The 26268-nt window shown below is 28.4% G+C and overlaps 1 protein-coding gene across 4 annotated transcripts; it reads left to right on the top strand.

The window, feature by feature from the left end:
• Positions 1–15922: 15922 nt before the first annotated feature.
• On the top strand, positions 15923–26023 carry LOC111314654 (pyridoxal kinase-like). Of its 4 annotated transcripts, none has more exons than XM_022916228.2 (13): positions 15923–16044; positions 16164–16269; positions 16732–16825; positions 16975–17079; positions 18188–18271; positions 18839–18912; positions 19199–19263; positions 20430–20493; positions 21223–21288; positions 22614–22670; positions 24491–24530; positions 24619–24672; positions 25690–25826. In XM_022916228.2, exons 2-12 carry the CDS (start codon positions 16189–16191, stop codon positions 24636–24638), a joined length of 750 nt encoding a protein of 249 aa, XP_022771963.1. In that variant the 5' UTR covers positions 15923–16044; positions 16164–16188; the 3' UTR covers positions 24639–24672; positions 25690–25826. The 4 variants fall into 4 exon arrangements, with proteins under 4 accessions (XP_022771963.1, XP_089608738.1, XP_022771960.1 ...); XM_022916225.2 differs by having other exon boundaries at positions 15924–16044; positions 24491–24535; positions 25690–26023; XM_089752612.1 differs by lacking the exon at positions 22614–22670 and having other exon boundaries at positions 24491–24535; positions 25690–26023.
• Positions 26024–26268: the final 245 nt, after the last annotated feature.

Genomic DNA, 26268 nt, shown 5'->3' with positions numbered 1-26268 from the left:
TTAAGCAATAACACATTACATATCATGACCATAGAGAAGAATGAACTGTTGTATAATGAGTTAGTCACCAACATTCTATCCCATGAACTTACTCGTAAAGAGTCTATTATGTTTTAAGAATGTTTCAATACTTTGGTTTTCTCTCATAGATGATCCTTATTTCATCACATCTCATCTCCATCAGTGCATAAGTCGTAATAATAAGGAGTTCAACTTTCTCGTTTTTTATAACATCAATCATAAGGCTACAAGCTATGTTATACTCTATGGGTTGAGACTCACTAGGTAATGTTAATGCAATGGCTTGGCTTGCTTGATATTTTGTAATGTTCATATGGTTGTAATTTGGAACATGTCAATAAAAGATTACCATAGATTCAAAATTTCAGTTCGCAAAGTTACCTCAAAATTTCCCCTAACCTTATTTGGATTGGTTATGACCTAAAAAGTGATGATTACAAGGTAGTGAAAATTTTTTAACCCTTTAGATATTTTGGGATCAATGTATGAAACTATTTCAAATAGAACAGAAGTTTATAGCTTGACAATAAGTGGAGAACAACTAGAACTTGCATAATGCCTATTTTGGTACATAACTAGCTTTACACTTGCAGTATAGTATATGTTTCTGGTGCTCTACATTCACATCACCAACGTCTGATCCTTGCTTTTTATCTTGTCTTTGAAAAATTTGTCAATGTTCCAATACCTGTCCTTTTGGTTACTAAAAATAATTGTAACAACACCGGATTAGGTGAGCTTGGAGGTTGTTTTTCCCTCATTGTACATTAAGGTGATTATCAAATTGTTTGTATTGTGAAGTGTGTAAGAATCCTTGTTTCAATTTTTGCTTACAATCTAGAGAGCAATTGTTGATGAAAAGTTGAAGAAATCGAAAACCATGATGCATGATAAATAGTTAAAGGTGAAATTAAGGAAGAAATTTCTACGGAGCCTGATACTTTTTTTGTCTATCTATTTGTCTCTATATATATAATATATCGTCTAAATTAAGATAGAATAGCAATTTAGTTTTTTATACATGTATGCAGGGTTTTTTATCTCTGGTTTTGGTTTGTTCTCGCTTTTTAAATTTTTTGCTTGTTTCTAATTTTTCCTTTTCTATTCTAAGTTTGATAACTAAGTTTGATAATAAGTTACAACTAAAATAGATTCATTTACCGGAGTTGCAAAAGATAAACTTTTTTTTAACAAAAATGTCCTAATATGAGCAAGGACAGAGCTAGGATTTATAATCAGTGGGGGCAAATATGTTGGGTTAATTTAAATTTTTTTATTGAAATACAAATTAAAAATTTGTATTTGTAATTTTAAAAATTACAAATAAAATCAGCACATATAATATTTTTGTAATATAAATAATATTTGCATAATTAATTATATGATTTTTTATGAATATAGTCTAAACACTATTTTGATAAATCATTTATCATAATAGACAAACACACACACATACATATATAGATATATTAATTTAATAAAATTTTACTTACAAAATTTTTAAAGACAGATATAATATGTGAAATAATGAAATAAAAATTAACATGTTTAATTTTATTACTTACTTTTAATATGTTTAGTTTTATCATTTATTTTTAATAAACATATATATTTGATTTTTTATTCATTATAATTTAAGTACTAGAAATTTAGCTATTGCAGACAAAATTTTTCTGTCACTATATACTAATGGAATACCGATGGAACTTAAAAAAAAAGAAATTTTTTATTGATGGATTATCGATGAAATTTACCAACAAAATTAAATCCTTCAATAATTCGTAGGTGCAAGTTTGGCACGAATTTACCAACGAAAAAATTTGTTAGTAAAAAAATGTGAAAAAAAATTGATATTACCAATAAAAATTCCATCACTAAATCCGTTGATAAAAGAATCTAAAAAAAAAAATTTTTTTATCACATTATCGATGAAAATTTTATCAATAAATCTATTGGTAAAACCAAAAAAAAATTTGAAACCTTTCCCATTAGGCAACTTCATTTTCCCACAAATTTTCAACCCTAAATCCGTAGGTAAAACCAAAATATTTTAAAACCCCCCATTGAGTAATTTCATTTTCCCTAAATTTTCAACCCTAAATCTTTAATTCCTCTCTCCCTTCCCTTTTTGCTCTCCCTCTTTCCCCACTATCGTCGTTGCTTTTTCTCGCCATCCAAGTGCGCCAACCAACCAATCAACTCGCCTCTCCAATCTAGTAAGTATTTTTTTTTAATATTTATATTTTATAATGTATTTTATGTAGTATATTTGTTGAGTTTAGGGTTTAATTTTGTGTTATAAATTTGTTAAAATTTGTTTAAATTTTTGTTACCAATATGTTGAGTTTTTGTTGGTTATTTATTTGTTGAAATTTGTTTGAGTTTTGGTTATATATTTGTTGGTTATAAATTTTTGTTGGATTTTTTTTTTTAGTATTAATGTTGAGTATTATTAATTTTTTTTAGATTTATTTTTAGTATTGTTGGGGTTTTTTTATTTGTTGAGTAATTTATTTTTTATTTATGAAAGATTTATTGATATTTGTTGGATTTCAATATAGATTTATTAACTTTTAGATATGTAAGATTTATATTAGTTAATTTGGGTTTAATGTGTATTAAGATTTATATAGATTTTTATGGATGTTTTATATTTAATATTTTATAAATTTTAATGATAATTATAGAAATTAAAATTATTTATATTGATTTGAGGCTATAATTTATATATTATTAATTTATAGATTGTTTTGAAGTAATTTATATATTATTAAGATTTATATTTTCTTGGAAGTAATTTATATATTTGATGGTTTAGTGAACTTTATATTTACTAATTATTAAAATATTTTGGTTTTATTGTATTGATCAAACTTAATATAAATAAATTAAATTATTTTATTTTATTCTTCTTTTCCTTCGTGAATGTGTTTTATGAAAGTGGATGTATATTCTATAATGAATATGATTTTTTTTATTCATTTTTTTCATAGTAACTCGCTTTATTTTTCATTCTACCTACTTTAATGGTAGAACAAGTTTCATATGTAAAAATGCTTTAATCAGAGAAATTCTTTACAAATCCAATGGAAATGCACTAAGAAGGCTAAGAGCAAAGGTAAAATTATGTCATTAAAACCAATAATATTTTGTTGTGATTTTACTTCTTCTAACAACGATTGATGCATGCAATGTGACTTTTAATACTACATATAATGTTTATTCAATATTCACAATATATCTTAAGTAAATATATTACTTTATTGTTTGTTTTATTTAAAAGTTAATATATGTTGCTAATTTCATTTAATTTAATTTTTTTGTGTTATTTGAATACTTCTAAAATATTTTTTTTCTATATGGATCAGATGATGAGACATCGTGCAAAAAGTATTGTCCCTCGAGTTGGTTCTAGGGCAGGATCCATGAGAGGTGATTATGTATTGAGTCATCTTCAGAACTGATACAACATGATCCACCATATGAGTCAACTTCTCCATGCAGGTCAGCTTCACCATAGATATAATTTGATTGACCATATTGGTCACCTCCAATACCGATGATGGATGATCCATCGATGGAGCAATATGTCAATCCAGGATTAGCTAATGATCCACTAGTTGGAGAAACAAAATGGAGGATAACTAGGCGGACGACTAGGAGACAAACAAAACATTACAGACTTTTTCAGATCCAAAGAAGCAGGTATGGATTACTCCATTAAGAGAAAGGTATTAATTGTTTTCTTATTGTTATATGTTTTTTTAATGAATTCATTTAGTTAAACTAATCTTACTAACAAATGATGTTGGTAGTTATTTTGAGTAATCATCATTTAGCTCAACAATTTCAGGAATAATTAAAATGAATTATACTAATCCTTGGCTGACATGGAGTAAAGCATTTGTGTCAGTTAAGTCTATAATGTCTGGTAAATTTAAGGTAGTAAATGGATATTTACTTTTTTGTATATATTTTTATTTTATTTGAATTAAAAGTTTAAATTATTGTCAACAACATACTATATTCCTATTTATTATGTTAGAAAAAATGTCAATGGGCTGAGTTAGAGGATATCTTATTCAATGAGCATGAAACAATATTTCAAAAAATGGATTAAAAGACTTATTGTTTGACGAGAGAAAAGTGGTAATGAAAGAGCATGGAGCTGATAACATCATAAAGTGTAAAGATATAGAGAAAAAGTGGATCACAACTCCGATTTGGGGTACTTTTATTGACAATGTATGGAGCACTTCTAAATGGCAAAACATCTAAGCTAAAGCCAAACAAAATCATCAAACATGAAAAAAGAAAGTATTACGAAACATACTAATGGCTCGGTTGCTTTTCCTATTCATAAAAAAAGAATGGTACTATCTTTTTCATGAGTTATTTTTATCATCAAATTTTAATAAATTATATAAATTGTATTGTTACACGTTTCATTGAATATGTTTAAACAAATACAATCAATTAAGTTACAAGTAGAATTTAGCTTTACAAATCTTTTCAATCGTACTCATAAATGTTCAAGAGAATATGGTACTTCATTGACAACAAGTCCATAGTTGTCAAGGTATATGACTTTCAAATTACTATGAATAATTTGAAATTGATGCCTTACTTTATTGAAATAGATAATATTTTGTGTGTTTTATGATGAAAAGGTTTTGTGAAAAGTGAAAATTGTTGCATAATTTGCTTTGTGCTTCTGGTTTTGTATTGTGATTATTGCTTAACTATCTTTATAGTATATTGGGATGAAATGATATTTGTGAAATGTGAAAACTATTACATTTTTTAAATTGCGATGACTGTTGTGTATTATGATTGTTGATAAACTATATTTATCATATATTACGTATTTTGCATCATGATGATGGTTATGCATTGTAATTATTGGTGAACTATATATTAATAGTATATTACGATGACTACTTATTTGTGAAAGGTTTTTGCATCTTATCTAAATGAAATCACAATTGTGAATGGTGAAAATTATTACATATTTTCATTTGTGATTTTGTTTGTGTGTTGTGATTATTAATGAAATATATAGTGAAGTAATTGAAAGCAAATCGATTGTAGGAAATCTTGTATTGAACTAGATAGTTTGGTGCATATTGAAATACAATGACTTTGTAAAATGTGAAAATTATGCTTGAAGTTGTGAATTGTTTGAAACTGTAAATTATGATATTTTAGTGAACTATATAGGTCTTGTAGTAATGATTTTTTTAAAAAATTTTGTAGAAAGACTATGCTACTGTATTATCTCCAAAATAAGATGAAAACTGTTCCAATCATCTAGATTTTGATCCATAAGCATGGACTGAAACTATTAGAGGAATTAAAGCTACACGCACTCATGTGTATGGCTTTGGATAAATCTAGGAACCTCCTTCACTCAACTCAATCCACTACTATAGCAAGATCATCTAACTCTATTTGTGGTCTATCATCCGTGCCTCCTTAGGCTCGTCAACCTAAGATAGAAGAATGAATTGATGAGTTGAGAACTAAGCTAAAAGTTGAGCTTAGGTCATTCATGGATCAGATAATATAGTTGATGGGGTTTAGATAAACTTCACCATCATAATATTCTACATTTGATGACGATGTCAAAAATTCTAAATCAATAGGTGCAGTAGCAGCACAGTGACATTTTTTGTTGGATGTTTGATTGATGTTTTTATGATGTATTGGATGGATGTAATCTAGATTTGATATTTTAATTAATAATAATAGTATATTTAAATAATTACACAAGTTTAAATTGTGATTTACAAGGTTTAAAAATGATTATAGGTTTTTGAATAATTATAAATATTTTTATTTAAATTATTGATGAAATTGTACTTTTATTGATAAAATTTCAGTATTACTAATGGGATTTTTATAATTACCAATGGATTTACAGATAAAAAAAAAACCCTTTTATGACCATTTTCATGCTTATTGTCAACAAATTTACCAACAGAAAATTTCATGGGTAAAACTATTATTAATAAATCTATCAATAATTACCAAAGGAATTTATTGACGAATTTTTCATCAATGATTACCAATGGATTTCAACCATTACTGATGGAATAACATTACCAATATAGCTACCATTGATGAAATTTTTTCGTCATTAAATTTGTCGTTAATGCTATTATCAATGAATTTTCAGTTTTTACCGATAAAAAATTTCCATCGGTAAAGCCAAAATTTCTGGTAGTGTTTAAAGAATAAAAAATGATTCTTTTCTTTCAATGGAAAGAAGAATGAAGACAATTAGTTAAAGATGATTATTTATTTTATTTTTATTACTTCATATTTATATGTTATTTTTTCATGTTAAAAAGTGGTTAAATCATTTAAGTAGTGAAAGCTCCAAATCTTATTACCCCTATAAGATCACCATGCAACAATATAAACAAATTATTAGGAAAAATTAGAAGTCTCTTTAAAAGTAATTTATTTCATTTTTTATAAACTTAAAAATATATATAAGTATATATAAGTATATATAATAATAGTCTTTAATTGTCTATTAGGGTACACTTCAACAATGTAAATAAAATTGATTTGATGGTTATATTTGGGAAAACATTAGTTTTTTTTTAGTAAAAATAGTCTCTTATTATGTGGTTAGTGATGTCTACCAGTTTACGTATGAAAGCCATATGTACATGTTTTATGCTATTTGTTTGTACACGAAGGCCATGTGTTTGATAACTTTCTTCATCTTTTAAGAAAATGATAATGAGAAGGAAGAAAGGCACAAAAGAAAAGGAGGGAGGAAGGAGAGAGATGGAGAGAAAGAGAAAAAAAAGAGCTAACTTTCTGAAATTCTCATTTTCCCTCAACTTCTATTTCTTTTTTAATTTTTTTTTTTAAAAATGGCAATAGATGGAGTGGCAACGGCATTGCCATCATCGAGCATGCTGGCTTATGTGATCTAGCTATGATTGGGAAAGAGAAAAGCTTAAGGCATATGACTTATCATTTTGCCATTAAGAATCACTCCCTTTTCTTCTCTTTGGCATCATTTTACAAGCTCAAGTCTAGCATGGAGGTTGTCTATTGGCTTAATTATGTCGTTTCAGGTAAATAAAGGTTGAGTTCAAACTTGATAAGTCATATTTGATATTTTTTTAGTTTTTTTTTTTTAAGTATTGATAGCCAATAAAATGAAAAATAAAAGGAAAAGGAAAAAAAATAGGCTCTTTTTTTTTTGCTTCAATTTTTCTTTTTGGGTTTAGACTTTAATTCAAACATTTTTTTTTTGGGTTTTTTTTTACAGTTTTAGTTCTAAAGTCTGAAGTTTGAAGTCTAAATAACACATGATGATTTTTTTTTTTGGGTTTTCTTTGTAAATTGTTTCCAATAGATAATAGTAGATTGAAAAAGTTGTTTGTTTCGAAAGATCAAGACTACTTGAGTATTCTTATGAAAATAGACCAAAGGATCAATGTTGATGGCTAAATTGGGTGCATGCATCCTAATCGGCATAGGTTTCAACGCTAGCTTATGGAAGGAGATGGTGTTATTTTAATTTCTCGATCTCTTTCCTAGCATGGGTAGGTGTTCAAAATACACATCTTAGAAACACCCATCATTGCTTTTTTTTTTCTTTGAGTAAATTTCATTAATTTTCATGCTTTGATTTTAATTTTTTTATCTTTAATTCAAAAAGGAAACTCTGTGTCTATTAAGTGAACTAGGTAAGTACTTAAGTTTTTTTTTCACATTTGATTTATTTTCTTTTTTTTTTTAATTTTTTTTAAAATTTTGTTTAGTATTATCATTTTTGTTAAGTACTTTAAATGTTATGAGCATAAAAGAATTTAATTTTTAGGTTTGTTTCGAGTGCTCTTTTACCTATAACTCCTACATTGATTTCATTAATCTCGAAAACACTCCAGCTAATCATGGAATCAAGATATGTTAAAGCTATTTTACTGAAACAGCTCATGTGATGCTATTGGATTATGGAACAATGGCTATTTGAGATGAAATTGCAAGATATAATGCTTACTCAATAGGTATTACCATATTTGGTGGCATTATTTTTTTCCCTTTTATTTTGGAAGTAATACATCTTTCTTAATATGCAATGTTTCAATAATCTATCATGATTTTTATGGTCTAAAATTTTTGGAATTAAATGCATTTTTCATGTCTTAGACTGTCTTTATAATCCATAATTTAGTGGTTATGTCTCACTTACAAAGCAATTATGGGTCCTTTAGTGATGACAATGATTATTATTTTAAAGAACCTTTATATTGAATTTGTTTTTGCTTTTGTTAGTGAAGACCTTCATTAACCAAACTTGTGGTGAGAGTGGTTTGATTTATTTGTATTTAGTTTTTAATCTTTGCATGACTATATAACTAATTTATTAATTTTCCCACGAATCATTTTTTGATTTATCCTTTTCTTTTCTTTTTTTTCTTTTTCCTCATTTGGGTGATGATCTTTATTTCTTATATGTGTGAATCATTTGTTTTATTCAGTTAGATTTGGCTTAGATCACATAGGAATTGGATTATTTCATTTTATATACAATATCTGAAAGTTGTGTTTAAATCACATATTCCTACTTGATTTCTCTTAAATGGCTCTCTATCATTAACTACCTATGGCAATTGACAAGGTAAACTATAGCATTTTTGTAATTTCTATTCTAAAACTATAAAAATTAGTATAATCTCTTGGGAAAGTGGAAAGAGAATAGAAATAGTACTAATTGTTTTTTATCAATGATGAACAAAATTTACATAGGAAGAATATTTGCTTTCTTGGAAAAATGGTGTTATAATGTTTTAAAAGATCATTATTTCTTTGGTGTCACTAATTATAATTTCAACTTATTTGGCATTAGTTCGTATGGGTTTTACATAGCCATGGGTGATATTTTGAGTTTATGAATTTCAGATATGGCTTTCATAGCTTTTCTAGATTAGCATTTGTGTTAATAAATCTTTCACCTATTACTATTATTGTTTTATTATGCTTATGTGGTATTATATTGCTAATAGTCACCTAAGTTTTTCTTTTTTTTGAGTAAAAAAGATAGTGTAAACTTTTGTTTCTTTATATTATCAACTTCAGTTTAATTTTATTAACCACAACATTAATTTAATTAACCATATAGTCTTTTTTTTAATAAGCTTTTCTTTTTTTTAAGTATTTTAAATCCATTTCAACCATATTTTTTATTGGCTCTCTCTATATCGCAAGCTATTGGTGCCAACTCTTTTAAGGAACTATTGTAATTGCTTCTACTACTGATATGAATTTTCATGATTTGAGGCATTTATCTTTGTTTACATTAATGACTTATGTATGTCTATATTTGATAATATAAAACATTATTGTTTCTTTTACAGTTCTATAATGACTTGATAAATCAATTTTTAAAATCAAAAGGTTTTCTAGGTATTTGAAATTGTTAGTTTTCATTTACTAAATTAAAATTTCAAACTGGTAATTTTTGTGCTCATGCTTTTATTTGTAAGTTGTAAAGGTCAACAAGTGTAAATGCATAATATGTGAATGAATTATTTTCTCCAACATCAGCAAGTGTGTTTATATATAGTTTTTAAGTTATTATGACTTTTTCTATATTCTTTGCAGTTAAGTTGGTTTGCTTCTCCTAGCATTTATATGTGAAAATTGTTAGAAATGTAATGGTCTAACTTGATATGTGCCTTGTAAGTTATAAAGTCAGCTTTCTTCATAGGTTAGTTATTTGGTTCTCAAAATTTGGATACTTTGTAAACTAAAATATGTGAAATATCTTCTAACCTATTTTCAATTTTTTTGCTTTAGTTTGCTCACAAGAAGTGCATTTAAAAATGGTGTAAAAAGAAAAATGACATAACTTGCGAAATATGCAAACAAATTGGAGGTCTTTAGCTCTTTAAAAAAAAAAACCTTTAGCTTTTGCATATACCAAAAAGGAAAAATATGCCATTGATTGATAAAATTCTCAATATTTGCTCTCTTTTTATTAGATTTTTTCACCAAATTATTTTTTTCCTTCAACCAAAAGTAATTCTGACGTTTTAGCTGTTGACATAATGTAATCCTTTTTTTGGTTTACAGCTTCTATTGCTATATTTTTCCTTTAGCTTGGTTCAAATGGTATCTAATATGGAATTGTGGAACAATTATAATTCTCTTAACATTACTGATCATGGCTTAAATTAGAAATTGGTTTGGACATTATGGCAATATAAATACTAAACAAGAAAACTATTAATGGCATAAATCCATCTATGTATATTGTTAGATTTTAGTCCAATCCAAGCCAACTTCAAATTATTTTTGGTTCAAACAGGCTCCTATAGAGATCATTCAACATCAACTTAATATAGGTGCTAAGTTTACTGGAAAATCTAAGGAGGAAGTGGCAGCAATCAAAATTAAAATCACTTTCCTCTTCATGCAAAAACTTAAACATTCCTTTTAAAAAAAATATATTTTTATAAAACTCAAAAAATAGTTTGAATTTTTTTTTATTGTTGTCACTTCAAACCGATATCAATAGTTATTTGTTTTACACTTGTTTACATGCTATGAATATGCTTTAAAACTTTTATCAACTTTATTTTTCTTAAATACAAAGTGTTTATGACTTAATTTTTTTGGTGCTGCTACTTATAATTTATTTTTGGACCTAGTTATTCATAGATGGTACCTAAATTAATTATGTATGCTACTTTTTAAGAATTACTATAAATCATTCTTTTTATTTATCATGTCATATATGCAATTATTGCAACAGTCTATCACAATTACAAAAATGTTGAAAAATAATAGTTTGGTTGTTAAGAAAAGTAAAATGTCTTCTACTTTTTTACTTGTTTAATTAATTAAAAAAAGTGTTAGTGTACCCATTAAGTCTTGATAATCATTGGAATCAATTTGCACATTTGCAGAGATCACAACTTCAACAGTTGACATAAAAGAAAGCTCTAGAGGGTGGCTTATCCAAAAAGCAAAAGTAAATCTGGTTAATAGCTCTTCATGCTTCTTTTTGGATATGTCATGATTTACATAAAAACATATTTGCAAGCTGAGATACAATTGTTTTCTCTAGATAAAGTAAAACTTTAAAAGTGATATAACAAAATTTGTTTATTAAACACTACCTGTTATTGGTGCTTATTTAACCATAATGTTATAGTCATTGTGATATTGAGTTTTATCTTTCCTTCTAGCTTGGGTATTGATAGATATGCTTTTATGTTATTTTCTTAGACTAAGATGTTACTAAGGAAGACAAAAAACTTTGATGAATTAATGGCAACTTCTGCTAAAGAAAAAAAGTGGTTAGTTCTAAATTCTATATATGGTTAAGGCAATTAGGTTTCTTACACATTGTAAGTGTATAAGTTATCTTGGTCTTTCTATATGATGGTAATTGAAAAAATACATATTTTTCTTTCAATATTCAATTTTGTTAATTGATTTTTTGGCTTCTATTTTTTCAAATATGTTGCTGCGTGTTGGTATCATTGTGAAATGTGAACTATGCCCTGGTTGATTAAAGAAAATTATGATTTAACCTTCTTTACATGTTGTAGTAAATCAATTTAAGGATGTTTGACTAAGATGCGGTTTGCAAAATGTTTTTTTGTTTAGTAAACCTATTAAGAGGACACTAGACTACCAACCTTGCAATTTGAATTGGTCATTTTCTCACATATCCTATCACTTTTAAAATGTTTGTAATGCTTATCCCAATTTAATCACTAATGGATTGAGATAAATGATTAACTTTTTCTTATAGAAATTTGTTTTATGCAACCAACTTTTTCTTGTTCCCTCCTAAATGTTGGATTCACCCTAGCCTAAAAGTTGTGAAACTTGAAAAAATTATACAGGGAGAGATTGACTTTATTTTGATTATTTATTTTTAAGTATTTTATTTTTTCAATTAAACAAAAATTTATATATTTCAAAATTTTAATTATACTAAAAAAAAGAACCAATAGCAAAGCATGGGCATCACACTAGTATATATTATAATGAAATTGCTTAGCACTTAAAGTGTTAATGTTCAATTAATAGAAAAATAATGAAAATTTTCATGTATAAGCCTTAATTTAGTGGGAGCAAATATAAGCACAAAGATTTTCAATAAGGGAAACACTTTAAATTTTCAAAACTATTGAAATTTTTTTATAATAAACCCAAAAGAATTTTATGAACTCAGTAGAGGTAAATGCCCCGCTTGTTTCAACGTAGATTCATCTTGTAAATTCCTATTTGAATATGAAGATATGAGAAAGAATTACAAATACAATAATATTTTAGGCAATAATAAACAAAATTATTGCAAATGTTTTATTATATTTGTAACTATAAAAAATTGCTAAGATATTATCGCTAATATTGTATCATATTCTACAACAATAAAATAATAATTACTGAAAATTAGTTTGCTAACATTGCCTTCAAAATTTGTATATATGGTTGGATTATTTATGTTAGTCTTTATTTTTTTCAAAAATTTGAAATTTACTTTATGTATTGTAATTCGTATAAATTTAGTTCTCATATTATTTTAATTTGATAATTTTAGTCCAATAATTAATTTTGTTAATTTTTTATCATTAAAAACATTGACATGGTCGTTGATTTAATGATGTGATTGTTAACTTTATTGACATGGCATTAATTAGCTAACGTGGTAATTTTGATGGATAAAATCAATTATTAAATTATGTAAATAGTCCCTATACTTATACAAAATTTACAATTTAATTCATGTATTTGAACAAAATTTGAAATTTAATATCTCTAATATAAAAAAAATTTTGAATTTTTAAAATTTTTTAAAATATTAAATTTTAAAAATATTTTAGTCCCTCTAAAATAAAAATATTGTTAAAAATAGATTATTTTATTATATATAATTAATTATTAATAATATCATGTTAATAATATTATTATCATTTATATTAATAAATTATAATATTAATAATTTAAATTAATATATCAAAGTCAGTATTATTTTGATTAATTTAAATATATCATATAACAAAATTTATAACAAATCAAAGTATTAAATAAAGTTGCATTGTAATGAACTCTAAATAGACCATGAAACAAATGATGATTCCATTCAACCAAACAAAATAAGAAATTCAAACTTAGATTCATAAGAAAAACAAGCTCTTATCCATTTAAATGATGAATTTTGAATCTGAACAAAATGAAAAAAGAAAATGATATATTTGATAAACTGAAACATTAATATCATGTATCATAAAAAGAATTTTTAATTTTTTTTGTCTTTCCAAAAAAAAAAAAAACTCATCTAAATAATTATGTTAAATTAAATAATAACGATAATTCTAAACCCCAATACACATTGAGTTTAGTACATTACTTTTATATATTTAGAATCTTGAACTTAGATTTAATTATAAAAAATCATTTAAATAGGGTTTAATTTAAAGGAATATAAACACTCTTTAATGGACAATTTTATCCATATGCGATAGAATTATAATTATAATTCGTTTAATAAATTAATGAAAAAATAGTTTTATTAAAATTAGGTAGTGATAGATTTGTATCATATATTGACAAATTTATGATAGTTTTTAATAAATTTGTGTAAGATGTTTTTCATATGGCTACAATATACTATAATTGTGACAAAAAAAAGTATGATAAAACTAGTAACAAATTTTATATTTTATGAAAAATGTAACAAAAAAATGACAAAATTAGTAACAATATTTTATATGTGTGACAAAAAATTGTGATAGATTTAATGATAATATATAAAATTGTGATATAATATTGTGATAGATTTTTTAATATTATGGCAGAATAATGTGGCAATTTTTAAATTTTAATATTTTTAAAAAACTAAAAAATTTATAAAAAAATCAAAATATTTTTTGTATTAGAATAATTAAATTTCAAATTTCATACGAGTATAAAAACTAAATTTTAAATTTCGTATGAGTATAGGAATTAAATTTCAAATTTCGTATGAGTATGAGTATATTAACTATTTATATAATTTAATAACTAATTTCATCCATTCCAATTGCCATGGTAGCAAGTCAACATCATGTTAGTAAAATAAATGACATATCAACAAAATTAATGCCTGTCTTATTAAGTCAACTGTCACATCAGCATTTTTAATAACAAAATTTTATGGAATTAGTAATTGGATTTAGATTATCAAATCAAAATAACATGAGGATTAAATTTGTATAAATTATAATATAGGAATTAAATTTCAAAAGTTTCCAAAATATAAGGATCTTTTGACATAATTTAATCTATTATTTATTTATGCTATTTTCAAGATTTGTGTGATATTTCAAACTAAGTTAGATTGATGGCTCATAAATAAAAGATTATTATCTTATTCACGGTTGATGGATTAGTTCTTAAATTCCAAAAAAAGATTGACATAGGTCTTATGTTATTATAGTAAAAATTAATTAATATAATTAATAACTAAATGGACATGTAGCAAAATTCTAATCCTACTCATGGAATTAAAGAACTTCACCATCATGTATATAATAATAAATAAAAAAACTCTTCCATATACCAAAAGGAAATCAACCCAAATTAATCCTATTTTTGATGATTAATTATTTTAATTAATCATGCCAATTAATTAAATTCATTTGGTGAAGGAATAAGTAAAAGTGGTTAATATTTCTTTTTTTGTTTCATCAGCTCCATCACTTTTATCATCGTGAGAATATCATATATTCTTTAATCTATTCTTTAAAAAAGTTATCACTAATTTTTTTCTCCAAATCTGCATTACTCTTTAATAAATTATGAAGAATATCATATTTGATATTCCTTCTCTTTTTAGATTGAACAGTGTCAAATCCCATGTGATAGGTAAAAAGAAAAGGTGAATGCAAAAGTTTTATGCATATGTAGTTTATTCCATTAAAACTTTAGAGAAACAATCAATTCCATTAATAATGCATAAATAAATATATTTTTATTATGGTGTTGAAACACAAATGAGACAATGTAATCTTGCATCACTTGAAAAGTTACATTGGATATTTTTATGTAAGAATAATCTTGTCATTGATGATAAAAGATAATGACTAATATCTTAATTTAGAGTCTCAAAGAAAACCTAACTTCAACAACTTTTGTTTACTAAGAACAAGAAACTTTCTTTTTTAAAAAATAAAATTAACAAAAAAGTCTTTTTTTTTCAAAGTGAAAATAGCTAGAAAATTTTTAATCCAATTTGTATTCCATCAAACATTCAATGACATGACTAGTAAAATAAAAATTATTATTATTATTATTATTATTATTATTATTATTCATGTTTGATTTAATAGAAGTATTTTTTGTATAAAATCATAATTTAAAAAAATTATATGTGTTAAAATTTAAATTTCAAATTTAATACTTTTTTTGTGCCATAATATTAACCTTCCATTGATTTTACAGAATTTAAGAAAAATATTTTGATTTTAGTTTATATAATATTAAATTTAATTTTTTCATAAATTTAAATTTTCATAATTTTTAATGACAAAAAAAAATTTATAAAAATGATTTTATAATATAAAAAAGTAGAACATTTATGTGTTAAAAAAATAATTTTGAGAAAAAAATTGGACAAAAAAATGAAAAGATAAAATTACCTTTTAAAAAATAATTATATAAATTAACTTAATTAAATCTCAAAATTTGATTTAAAAAAATAAAAACAAAATATGTACGTTATTAAAAAATATATACAAGGCCTTAGGGCAGCTCACATTTAAAGTAGCGTTAAGAACTCGTCAACACATCGAAATCGGATTCGGCCCCACCTCACATCCGAAATTCCAAAATTGCCCACAATGGCACCCACCAACTCCCCCCCAGTTGCACATGATACCAGTTTTCAGTGTAAATTTCTTTGCCATAAAAACAAAATCTTGCTTTCCAACGTTCTGTTTTGCTGCTTCACTCTTCTCTATCGGGCATTTTCGGACAAAAAACCTATATTTCCCGGTAAAATTTCAAAGATTTTCCCGAGAATAATAATTTCCTGTAATTTTTATTTTTTTTCTTTTTGTTTTGCTTCTTTATTCATTACCGTGCTCATGAATTGGTTTGGGAATTTACTGAAGTTGTCGAAGATCGAGGAAGTCGGAAATGGCGCCGCCTCCAATTTTATCCTTGACTCTTCCTTCGGAGACTGGTAGAGTTCTCAGCATTCAATCTCACACAGTCCAGGTATTATTCCTTTGTTTTACTCTTTTCACTTCTTTTTTGTCTTCGTTTGGTTGCTGAGAAAGTTGGAGGAAAATGAAAATGATGACGAAGATGAAGATGAAGATGAATCTTGATTTTTCTAAATATGAATTTTCCTTTTCTTTAATTTCTATAAAAGTATTATTTTTACCTTGCCCGAACGTAATCCGCATTAAAAGTCAAAGATTGTGAAAGTATGGTTTGACTTTCAGAAAATTAAAAAATGTTAATTAGAAAACATTGAATTTTTATCTGGAAAATTTTGTTTGCCTCATTTAACGTGATAATAATTTATTTTTTCAAGTCTAGTGAGTACGTTTATTTATGAATTGGTTGTCTCAGTCTCACCTTTAAATTTCTACAATAACTGTGCCATTTTAGGGAGTAGAATGCTTGAGATAGTTGTGGGACAAGTAGCATTACTTTTTAAAGTTTTCTCCTCAGGGATATGTTGGTAATAAGTCAGCAGTCTTTCCTCTCCAACTATTAGGCTATGATGTGGATCCAATCAATTCAGTGCAGTTTTCAAACCACACAGGCAAGCTGCTTTTACTACTATTCAAAAGTCTGATAAATCTGAGGCCTGATATGCAGTGCGATGTCAGCTGTCTATCTGTATAAGTTCAGGCTTGGTGTTCTGACCAAAATACATCGGCACATAGATTAATCTATCTGAAAACTGTGCAGGATACCCAACATTTAAAGGTCAGGTTTTGAATGGACAACAACTATGGGATTTGATAGAAGGCCTTGAAGCAAATGATTTATTATACTACACTCATTTATTAACAGGTATCTTAACTCTGGTAGTTGCTTTGACGATTGAGGTTGCTTCATGCTCTAATTCTCTCTAGATTGTTATATAATATTTGCTTCATTTATCAAAAAAAAAAAATGTTATACAATATTTAAAAGAAAAGGAACGTATAACATTACTTGAAAAGAAGAGAAATTATCTGCTATGTTTTGGGGTGGTTCTTTGGAATTTTCCACTCACTATGGAGAAAGGAAACAAAGTAACACATCCTATGTTGGATATTTAACTTGTGTTGCAAAAATTATTAACATTGGATGCTTTTTTCCTGGATTTCCGTTATTTTGTTAATTCTGATTTGTACGGTAGCTTTTATCATTTGGAGACATATTTAACTTGATAAAGGGGAAGGGCGGGGGGAGGGATTATAGAAGAAAGGAGTTAGCATTTAAAGTAATAGTTTCTTAGCAATGAATGCCCCTGAATGATATAAAATTATATCATTTTGAGAGAAGGGAGGGGGTGGGGGGGAGAGGGCAGACAAATAATAAGGAAGGTAGCCTTTGAAATAATAGTTTCTTAGCAATGAATTAATCTCTTAATTTGTTTAGGCTCCTTTTGATTGTTGATTTTAATACTTACTTTTTTGCTTCCTCAAAAGTTGCTATGAAGTAAAAGGAAATGGTAAAAGGAAAAATTTTGATTAAAAACAAACAAATAACTAATATGCAACATCAATTTAATATACTTGTGCTTTGATTGATTCATTTCAATGTTTGGGCAATTCATCAATTCTTTGAGATATTAGGCTTGAAGATGCTAGGCAGTTGTATTGGTATATTTGCATCATCACTGACATGTAAACAATATTCTTTATTTATGCCATTAGAAATAGCTATTCAACATAATTTGTTTTTATTAAATTTTTATTTCTTTGTTTCTGCAAGCATCTATTGGATTTACTTTTTTGTTGCTGAAATAAATTTGACTCTTTGCTGTTTGAATTTAAGTATTTATGCTGATGTTTAATTGTTAGGATAAAACATTTAGATAATGATTGAGCTATCATGACATTTGCTTACCAACAGTCCACGGTTATCTGTTTAAATATCTATTGCTTCCTATTTTTTCCTGGTGAATTTGCAGGTTATATTGGTTCTGTTTCCTTTTTGAACAAAATATTGGAGGTTGTAGATAAGCTTCGTTCTGTAAATGCAAATCTTACTTATGGCAAGTAGACTACTCTAATCTCCAGAAGCTATTGGACCTTATGTTAAGCGTTGCTTGCTTGTGTTTGGTCCTTTTTGAAAATATTTTTTATCGGTGGTCCTTTTGAAATTTATTCAACCTGTGTTTACAAAAGATGATTTGTTTAAATCCTCATTTAATGATATAACTGATTAACATTTTATTCTTTATCTTTTGCATGCATAATGTGAAATTACCCATTTGAGACAATTTTAGGTTAATGGATGTAGAAATTGGAATCCTGCACTACTTCAATTTTTAACCAGAAACTTGAAAGTTTCCTCATCCTTTCTTCTGTTAATATGACACTGAATGAAAAATGGCTTTCCGGTTAGAATCATTTCTGATCATCAATCATGCTTGATGCGCTATTTATCTTTGTTAGTGTCTACCTTTATTGTAAGAATGAAGATTGAAAGTTATTTTGACTTAATGTTTAATGCACTGCCCAACCCCCTTTCCCCTCTTTTCCCAAAACAAAAAAAAAAAAAACCAACTACAACAACAAAGAGAGACTCTTTTTGCTGAGGTGTGGTGTTTCTTGTCTAGTTTGTGATCCAGTGATGGGTGACGAAGGAAAGCTCTATGTCCCTGAAGATCTGGTATCAGTATATCGTGAAAAGGTCAGCAATCAATTATCTGAAAACTTCCAAGTGTTCTATTTCTGTATCCTTTGTGTACATTTTCAATATTTTGGCATGTAGTTGTCTCGTTCTTTCATTTGCAGTAAACCCATCGGGAACTGCATTTTTTATGTATGAGTTGATTTTCTAAATTGGGTGCTTAAATTGCAATAATTTGGTTATTCATCTTGGAAAAAATCTACAATAACTATCTTGATGCAAAATTAGCTGTTTAAGTTATAGTTGGTAATTTGTTATACTTATTTGTAACTCCTTCTTATGTTAGGTTGTCCCAGTGGCTTCAATGTTGACTCCTAACCAGTTTGAAGCAGAGTTGTTGACTAAATTGAGGTATTTTCTGACCCTTGCAAAGAGGGTGATACGTTATAAATATTTCATCTGTAAAAGGATTTCCAAAATTTGAATTCTGAAAATTTTTCTGGGTTGATTGGTATTTTTGAAAAAACCGGGTTTTTTTTTTTTTTAATTTTTGCATGTTTATACTAAATGCAAAGCATCAGTTATGATTTCAAGGAGAATTGCTTGGTTTTCTTCTATTTGCATGGTGCAATAGACAAATAGATACCATTTAGGAAGTGGTATGACTCTTTCTGCCTAAAATCAGAGAATATGAGTCACTGATTATGGCTCATTGCGATGTTCACTGAGGTGTTTCTAGAGTTTCTGATAGCCTCATTTATTAACAAGATGTTTGGAAAGGAGATTTCATCTTTATAAACTATGAGATGTATAGTAAAGCTTTTTGACAGGTTGCTCTTCCTTTTCAATAAAAGAAATCGCTCTTCAATTTTCAGGCTTGGATAAATTAATAGAAATGAAATTCAAAGCATGCGTTTTTCTATATCATGTATGCCTGATGGTAACCTTTCGGTATATACATCTTTTTCCCTGTTTGTTAATTGTCTGATGAACAAAACCACCCTTTTCAAAGCTGAATCAGGATAAGTAAATTCATATAACTCAAACTAATAGGTTGTTACTAGAGGAAAAGGAAAATGAACAGATTCGGAGGGTCATACTTTTATGCCCTCTTTAGCCAAATTTAGATTTTATTTACCCTATTTTTGGACTGAATATGCTTGAACACACAAACTGGCCTGCTAGGGGGTTGAAATTTTGGCCCTTGGCTAAAAGAGAAGCGTGTTTCTTTTAGCATTTCAGAGGCCATCCAACTTGACTTATCTCGGTTCTAAGAAGAGGTTTGTTGGTTTATTTTCTTTTCAACTTGTATTCCTTTCCTGTCTGTCTTTGTAAGGTTGCCTCAAACATAATTCTCTTGGTTATCTCTCCCTCTTCTCAAAGTGTTTCTATATGTTACACTAGGATTTGAACCTTATAATCATTGTTTGGCATCTCTATTTTGCTTTGTTAGCAATTTGTATCAGAATGGAGTTACTATTTGCATATCTATCTTGCCATGTTTTATGGTAGTAGGCTTTCTTTTGCTGCATCTTCTGCCTTCAATTGCAGTTTCTTAGAATATATTGTTGCTGCAGGATTGTTTCCGAAACGGATGGTCGGGAAGCTTGTAACATTCTTCATGCTGCTGGGCCTTCAAAGGTTCCTTTTTTTCTATATCTCGTACCTGTTAAAGGCTTGGAACTTTGATCATGAAAGCTCATTATCACTGCCTTAATTTCTTTTGCCTTGTCAATCTGCACCTAGTGGAAAGCTGACTAATTTGTTTTATTTTCCATCATTATAATGTTATGAAAATGAAATGTCTTTAAAACCAGGAGGTTTTTGGTGCCTTTACGTTAACAGAGGATTTGGAGTTAGGAGCATCAACTCCAAAATAATTCCGGCAACCCCAATATGATGACAGACAGATTAAAGACTAAGATAAAGTTAGCTTGAGAGGATGTAACTCTGCTTGAAGGCTCCTATCCTAAAGTCTGAGCTCAACCAAAAGAAACGAATATTGCCCATTCCTAAAAAGTGCATAGAGACATGAACATGCAGACGGAGATACTCGAAAAACATGATATTAATCCATTAGTTTCTTATGACTTTTGCAAATTGTATATGATGAAGATAGAATGGATTCTGTGGCTCATATTATGGATGGTGGAAAATTACTTCATAATTAATTGTACATTTTTTATGGTGTCTTTCAACCTATTATTGTTATAAGATTAGAAGAAAACTGAGCATTATCTTTCTACGCAACTAAACTCATCCTACACTTTAGCTCCTTTATGCAGGACATACTTAACTTGAACTAATTGTGAATATGACTACATCTCATATATGCTTTATACCATATTTTGTGAATTTTGATCATCACAGGTTGTGATTACTGGCATCGATATTGGAGGTAATCTTCTTCTCATTGGCAGTCATCAGAAAGATAAGGTGGGTCTGCTGAATGTGACCCTGTACTCTTGACTTTATATTTTAACTGCAAGGTCCTTTGAAATGTAATCTATCATTAATATCTGGATCAGTTGATTTCATTGTATGTTCTTGCACTTGCTGCTTTTTTAATAGCAGTAATTGTTAATGCTGGCATTTCTGCATAATACAGCTAGAAACAGCTTTTTGAGCACTGAGAAGGTTTAAACATATTATTTACATGACATTTATGCTTCTCTGTCTTATCTTTTATTATAGATAAATTTTTGTGGCTGAAGGACTTCATCTTGAAGTTCAAATGTGTCTTTCGTATTGAGTTGAAGATTGAAATGAGGGACTGAATATTCTGCCTTCTATTGAACTAGGAGTAAAAATGTAAAAGTAGAAGGGTATATGTTTCTCATATTTTATTCTGAAATAAGTATTCAATGGGTTTCAGGATTAGTACCCTGCAGACAGATAGGGTTGGCTTCTAATACTGTCTGTGCTACCATAGAGGTGATCATTGTGCATTCGTTATGATCAAAGGATTAAGGATATCAATATAAAATCCTTAGCTACGATGACTTAAGTAGATATTCAAAATTTCACATGCCTACTGCATACCAAGAAGAAAAAAATGATACCTCCCTACACTTAAAATTGAATGTGTCTGTCTCACTATATTTGTATGTTAAGAAAATGTCCACTTTCTCAAAATTAGATAAAATAAACTGACAGGTATGGAATAAAATTTTCTAATAAACCACATTGGTTTAGGTGGGTCATCCTCTAGCTTTTATGGAACCCTTTTGGCCAGTGCTTTTATGGAACTTAAAGGGTAAAATTGGAGAGTAATGGACAAAGTACCTCTTGCATAAAACTGTGCCATTCAGAAATTGGAAACTTGATTTGAAATTAAGGGAGTTTCTAATTAATGTTCCTGAAAAGCTATGCATGAAGTTAGCTGAACAAAATAGTGTGAAATCTATCATTGATTGCTATTTGCCCCGGGGAGATGCTTATACAAGAAATTGTATTCACTTGATAAGCTATTGCACTGAATGAAAGTGATTTCACTACTTGACTTTCTCGTTTTGCTTCTGATTCTTTGCTGCTGTCTCGTTAAATTATTTTTATGGTAATGTTCGACTCCAACATGATGTCCTGATTCATGAGTGTCAGCAAAAAGTGCACTGATAAACAACAATGTTTGCTGTGTATTTTATGCTTTATTTCTCATTGTTAAACTGATACACCCTTTTGGTTGGTGGTTTTATCTTATTCATAACTGTTCAAGAATTCTGACAAGCATTCTCTATTTATCATGGTATTGAATTTGATAGGAACATTCTCCTGAGCAATTCAAGATTGTGATACCAAGAATTCCTGCATATTTTACGGTAGGCAAAATTTCCTCATGAATTCCTTTTATTGAAAATTGAAAATGGTTATGGACTGGTTCTAAGGTCAAGTTCTGTCAAGTCTCTACAACCTCTAGGCACATTGACTTTCTAACAATCCCCAGGTATCAACACAAACAACCATAAAAGGCTTGGTGTCTAAAAAGGAGATGGAATAGCCCTAAGACCACATCATCGTGAATGAAAAAGTTCATGTCAAGAAATTTTTTTTACCAGCAAACAATTATTTGGAGAGAGGAGGTGCTAGCTTTCTTTTTTGGCATATATAGAAGCCCAATGGGCTTTGGCCTATATAAGTGTAATCCTCACGCATCCTATTAAACCCATCCTTTTCCCAAGGTTGGAACTTCTGACTTTAAGTTTAAAGTCCTCAAATCAAATCTTTTGGCTGCTGGAAGCCAAAGTCTAGCTAGTAGTTATGTGCATAAAGCACGATAGTTTTGCTTTTATGTTGTTGTGAGGAAATTGAATTGCTGATGACTTTTGACAGATTCAAGGAAGTTTGTCTACTCAGGCTTTGGTTTGGTTTTGAGGTTTAAATGAAGGGATTTTTGGGTTTGTGGTTATAAAGAATGGTGTTCAGGATTAGTAAATGAACTAGCATTTTTGTTTGATTGACACCACAACTCAGTTAAACTCTATAGTAATGACCTATCAAATATAAGAGGGGCATTTTCCTTTGAGCCAAGATGATTTTTTTGTTATTGAAGAACCCATGCATTTGGTCTTTCTTTTCTAAAGAGGATAAATTTTGTCCAATCAAGCTATTAATACACTATCATAAATGTGTAGAAAGGTTCATTTAATTTCGAATCTATGTTGAATATATTTTTGGTATTGCCCTATTGACTATGAAAGGATTGCCCTCAGTAATGTCAAGTATTTGATCTAGCATGCATACTGATTCAATTGACCTTCCTAATATCTAACAAAATTGACTGCCCTGCAAAATTTAATGCCTGTGTTTCCATCCCTTAAGGTGTCATTAGTCTATAAATAATTTATAATAAAAATGAATAACTATGTAAATCAAGTCTCAAAATAAAAGTTTTACTGAAGTGAAAAAGCAGACTGTTATCATCACTTACTTGATTCTTGTTGGTCAAGCATGCAACTCTATCACCTAACATTTCAGCTACTGGCATGTTTAATGACATGGAACTATTTTAGGAGGAAAAGAACGTTATTATATAATTTTTTTGCAACATGATTATACTAGTTCATCTCTTACTAGAGATATGAACTCAGATTTTTATAGATGGAAGGTATATCTTGGAAAAAGCCATGTATTGTTGGGTCATATAATAGATCTCTGGACCTATCAGCACCATTACAGATCTTTGCTTTTCATACGTTCCCTTGATGGATTATATTATTGCTGGAACTTTTGAAAACTGTGATAATTCAGTCACCAAACTCTGTTTTATTAGACACTATAAGTGCTGAAGTCCATGTGGAAAATCTTAACTTCTGATAATTGTTGAATACTTGAATATAACAAACTAAAGCCTTCCTGACCCTTAATTTGTTGCAAAACTGATCCTGCAAGAAGATTTTAGCATACACTTTAAAGAATTACTTAAAAGAAAAACAATATGTTTTTCAGTTGTGTTTTCCCCACTTTCTTGCAGATGATGAAGTTCACAAATTTTTCTTACTCGTGATTGAATATTAGCTTTATTTGCAACTATAGTAGGACATTGTTGTTGTGTTCCTTTTTGTTGGTTGTACTTCATTCTTTGTATACTCACTATGCAGTACTGCTATGATTTTGCTGATGAACATTCATATGTCTGTAGGGAACAGGAGATCTAATGACTGCACTTCTACTAGGGTGGAGTAATGTAGTTCCCTTGCTTTTATTCCTTCCTTAACCTAGTATGTAAAGGCTTAATTTCTTACATTTATGCACTTTTGTTCTGCCCAGAAATATCCCGACAACCTTGACAAGGCAGCAGAGCTTGCAGTATCAAGTTTGCAGGTATTTATTCTTTTGGTTCTTGTATCTCTAGTCAGATTAACATCATGTACTTCTGGAATGATGAAAAGCCCTTTTTCTATCTGCATCTTTATGTAGATTTGATAGATCTTATATTTCAAGTTTACACACAGTTTCAGAAGCGTTTCAAGTAATGAATCTTTGTAGGAAATGTCATTACAAAGCACAACAGTCTGCCTCATTATTAACAAGAAAAATGCCCTGAGTTTATTTGAGAGGATTGATGATGAACTTTTTAATCTTGGAATCTAGAGAGGATTAATAACATTTTGTTCTAATGGAATTCGTTTTTGACCCTCTGAGTTACTTCAAGACCATGAACCAGAACTATTATGCAAAAGACATATCTTTTGCTTTCAAAATTCTTCATGTGAATGGATTATAGGTTGATGCAATTTGATTGGTGAATTCTAAACTTCAGGACATCTTACAGGACATAAATATAGTGAAATAAGAATCCTTTAAATCTGAACCTTGGTGAGATTGTGTTTACATTACGGAGGGATGAATTATTCTTCAAATGTTCCTACTGATTTTTACTTTATCAAGCCCTTTGAGTAGGTGTATATGTTCAGTATTTTGACTTATAAGGCCAATACTGTGGCTATTGACATCACACTCCAAAATACACACACACACACACGCTTGCAATATGAAAAGAGAGAGGCCTTGTGAAAGCCTTGTCCAGTGGATTCCTCTTTTTCTTCTTATGGCCATTAAGCAGGGACGTACGGTGTTTAGACACCCATCTTGCTTTGGGTTCGGATGGGATGTTTGTTTGCCTTTTGTCCTCATGCCTGAGTGGGGTCTTATGATTATTTCTGACAACCATAGGAATTTATATGAGGGCAAAACTACTTATGATCTTGTGCGCTTAATATGTATTTAATTCTCATTGGTGTCTATTCGGTATGTCTAATGAACAATTCCTTGCTGTTTTATTCTGTGGATATTTTATCTTCAAAACCATATTGCATTAATGGTTCGACTTTTATGCAGGCACTTTTGCGGAGGACGGTGAATGACTATACAAGTGCTGGATTTGATTCTCAATCAAGCAGTTTGGAGATCCGGCTAATTCAGAGCCAGGATGACATCCGCAACCCAAAATTGACATTTAAAGCTCACAAATACACCTGAATGCCAATACCTGATAGTGATATGTATTGAATTGTAATAATCCTCCTGTTGTTTTCCCATTAGAGATGTATTGCTATACAAAATTTATAGCAATGTGCCAGAACTAAGGAGAAATACAAAATGGATCGATGAAGACTCTTGGAACTGCAAGTACCTTAGAATTATGTCACAAGATATTTTCATTTTTGCTTCACACATTCAATTATTCATTCTTTGTTTCTTGCATGTTCTATCCACATTTTGCAAGTCAAACGAATGATATTAATTTTGATTTTGTCAAAATAGCTATCTTTGCCTTAAAAGAATTAATGAATCTGATGCATTTTACTATTTAGGTTTTTGAAGTTTACTAGGGCTATTCATAGAGGCCATAGTCAACGTTCATATCTTATAAGGTCCAAGGTATAGGAAAAAGAATTTTATTTTGTTTTGTAGTCT

The sequence above is a fragment of the Durio zibethinus genome, chromosome 23 (genome assembly GCF_047325235.1).
Source record: "Durio zibethinus cultivar Kanyao isolate XHJ-2024 chromosome 23, ASM4732523v1, whole genome shotgun sequence".
Lineage (NCBI taxonomy): Eukaryota > Viridiplantae > Streptophyta > Magnoliopsida > Malvales > Malvaceae > Durio > Durio zibethinus.
This window is presented reverse-complemented; position numbering and strand designations above follow the sequence as displayed.

Bases quoted from the DNA above. Each gene is read 5' to 3' on its own strand.
- LOC111314654 (XM_022916225.2), top strand. From the start codon at position 16,189: ATGGCGCCGCCTCCAATTTTATCCTTGACTCTTCCTTCGGAGACTGGT. The intron at 16,826-16,974 runs GCAAGCTGCTTT...AAAACTGTGCAG, and splicing joins GCAGTTTTCAAACCACACAG to GATACCCAACATTTAAAGGT. The intron at 24,673-25,689 runs GTATTTATTCTT...ACTTTTATGCAG, and splicing joins TTGCAGTATCAAGTTTGCAG to GCACTTTTGCGGAGGACGGT.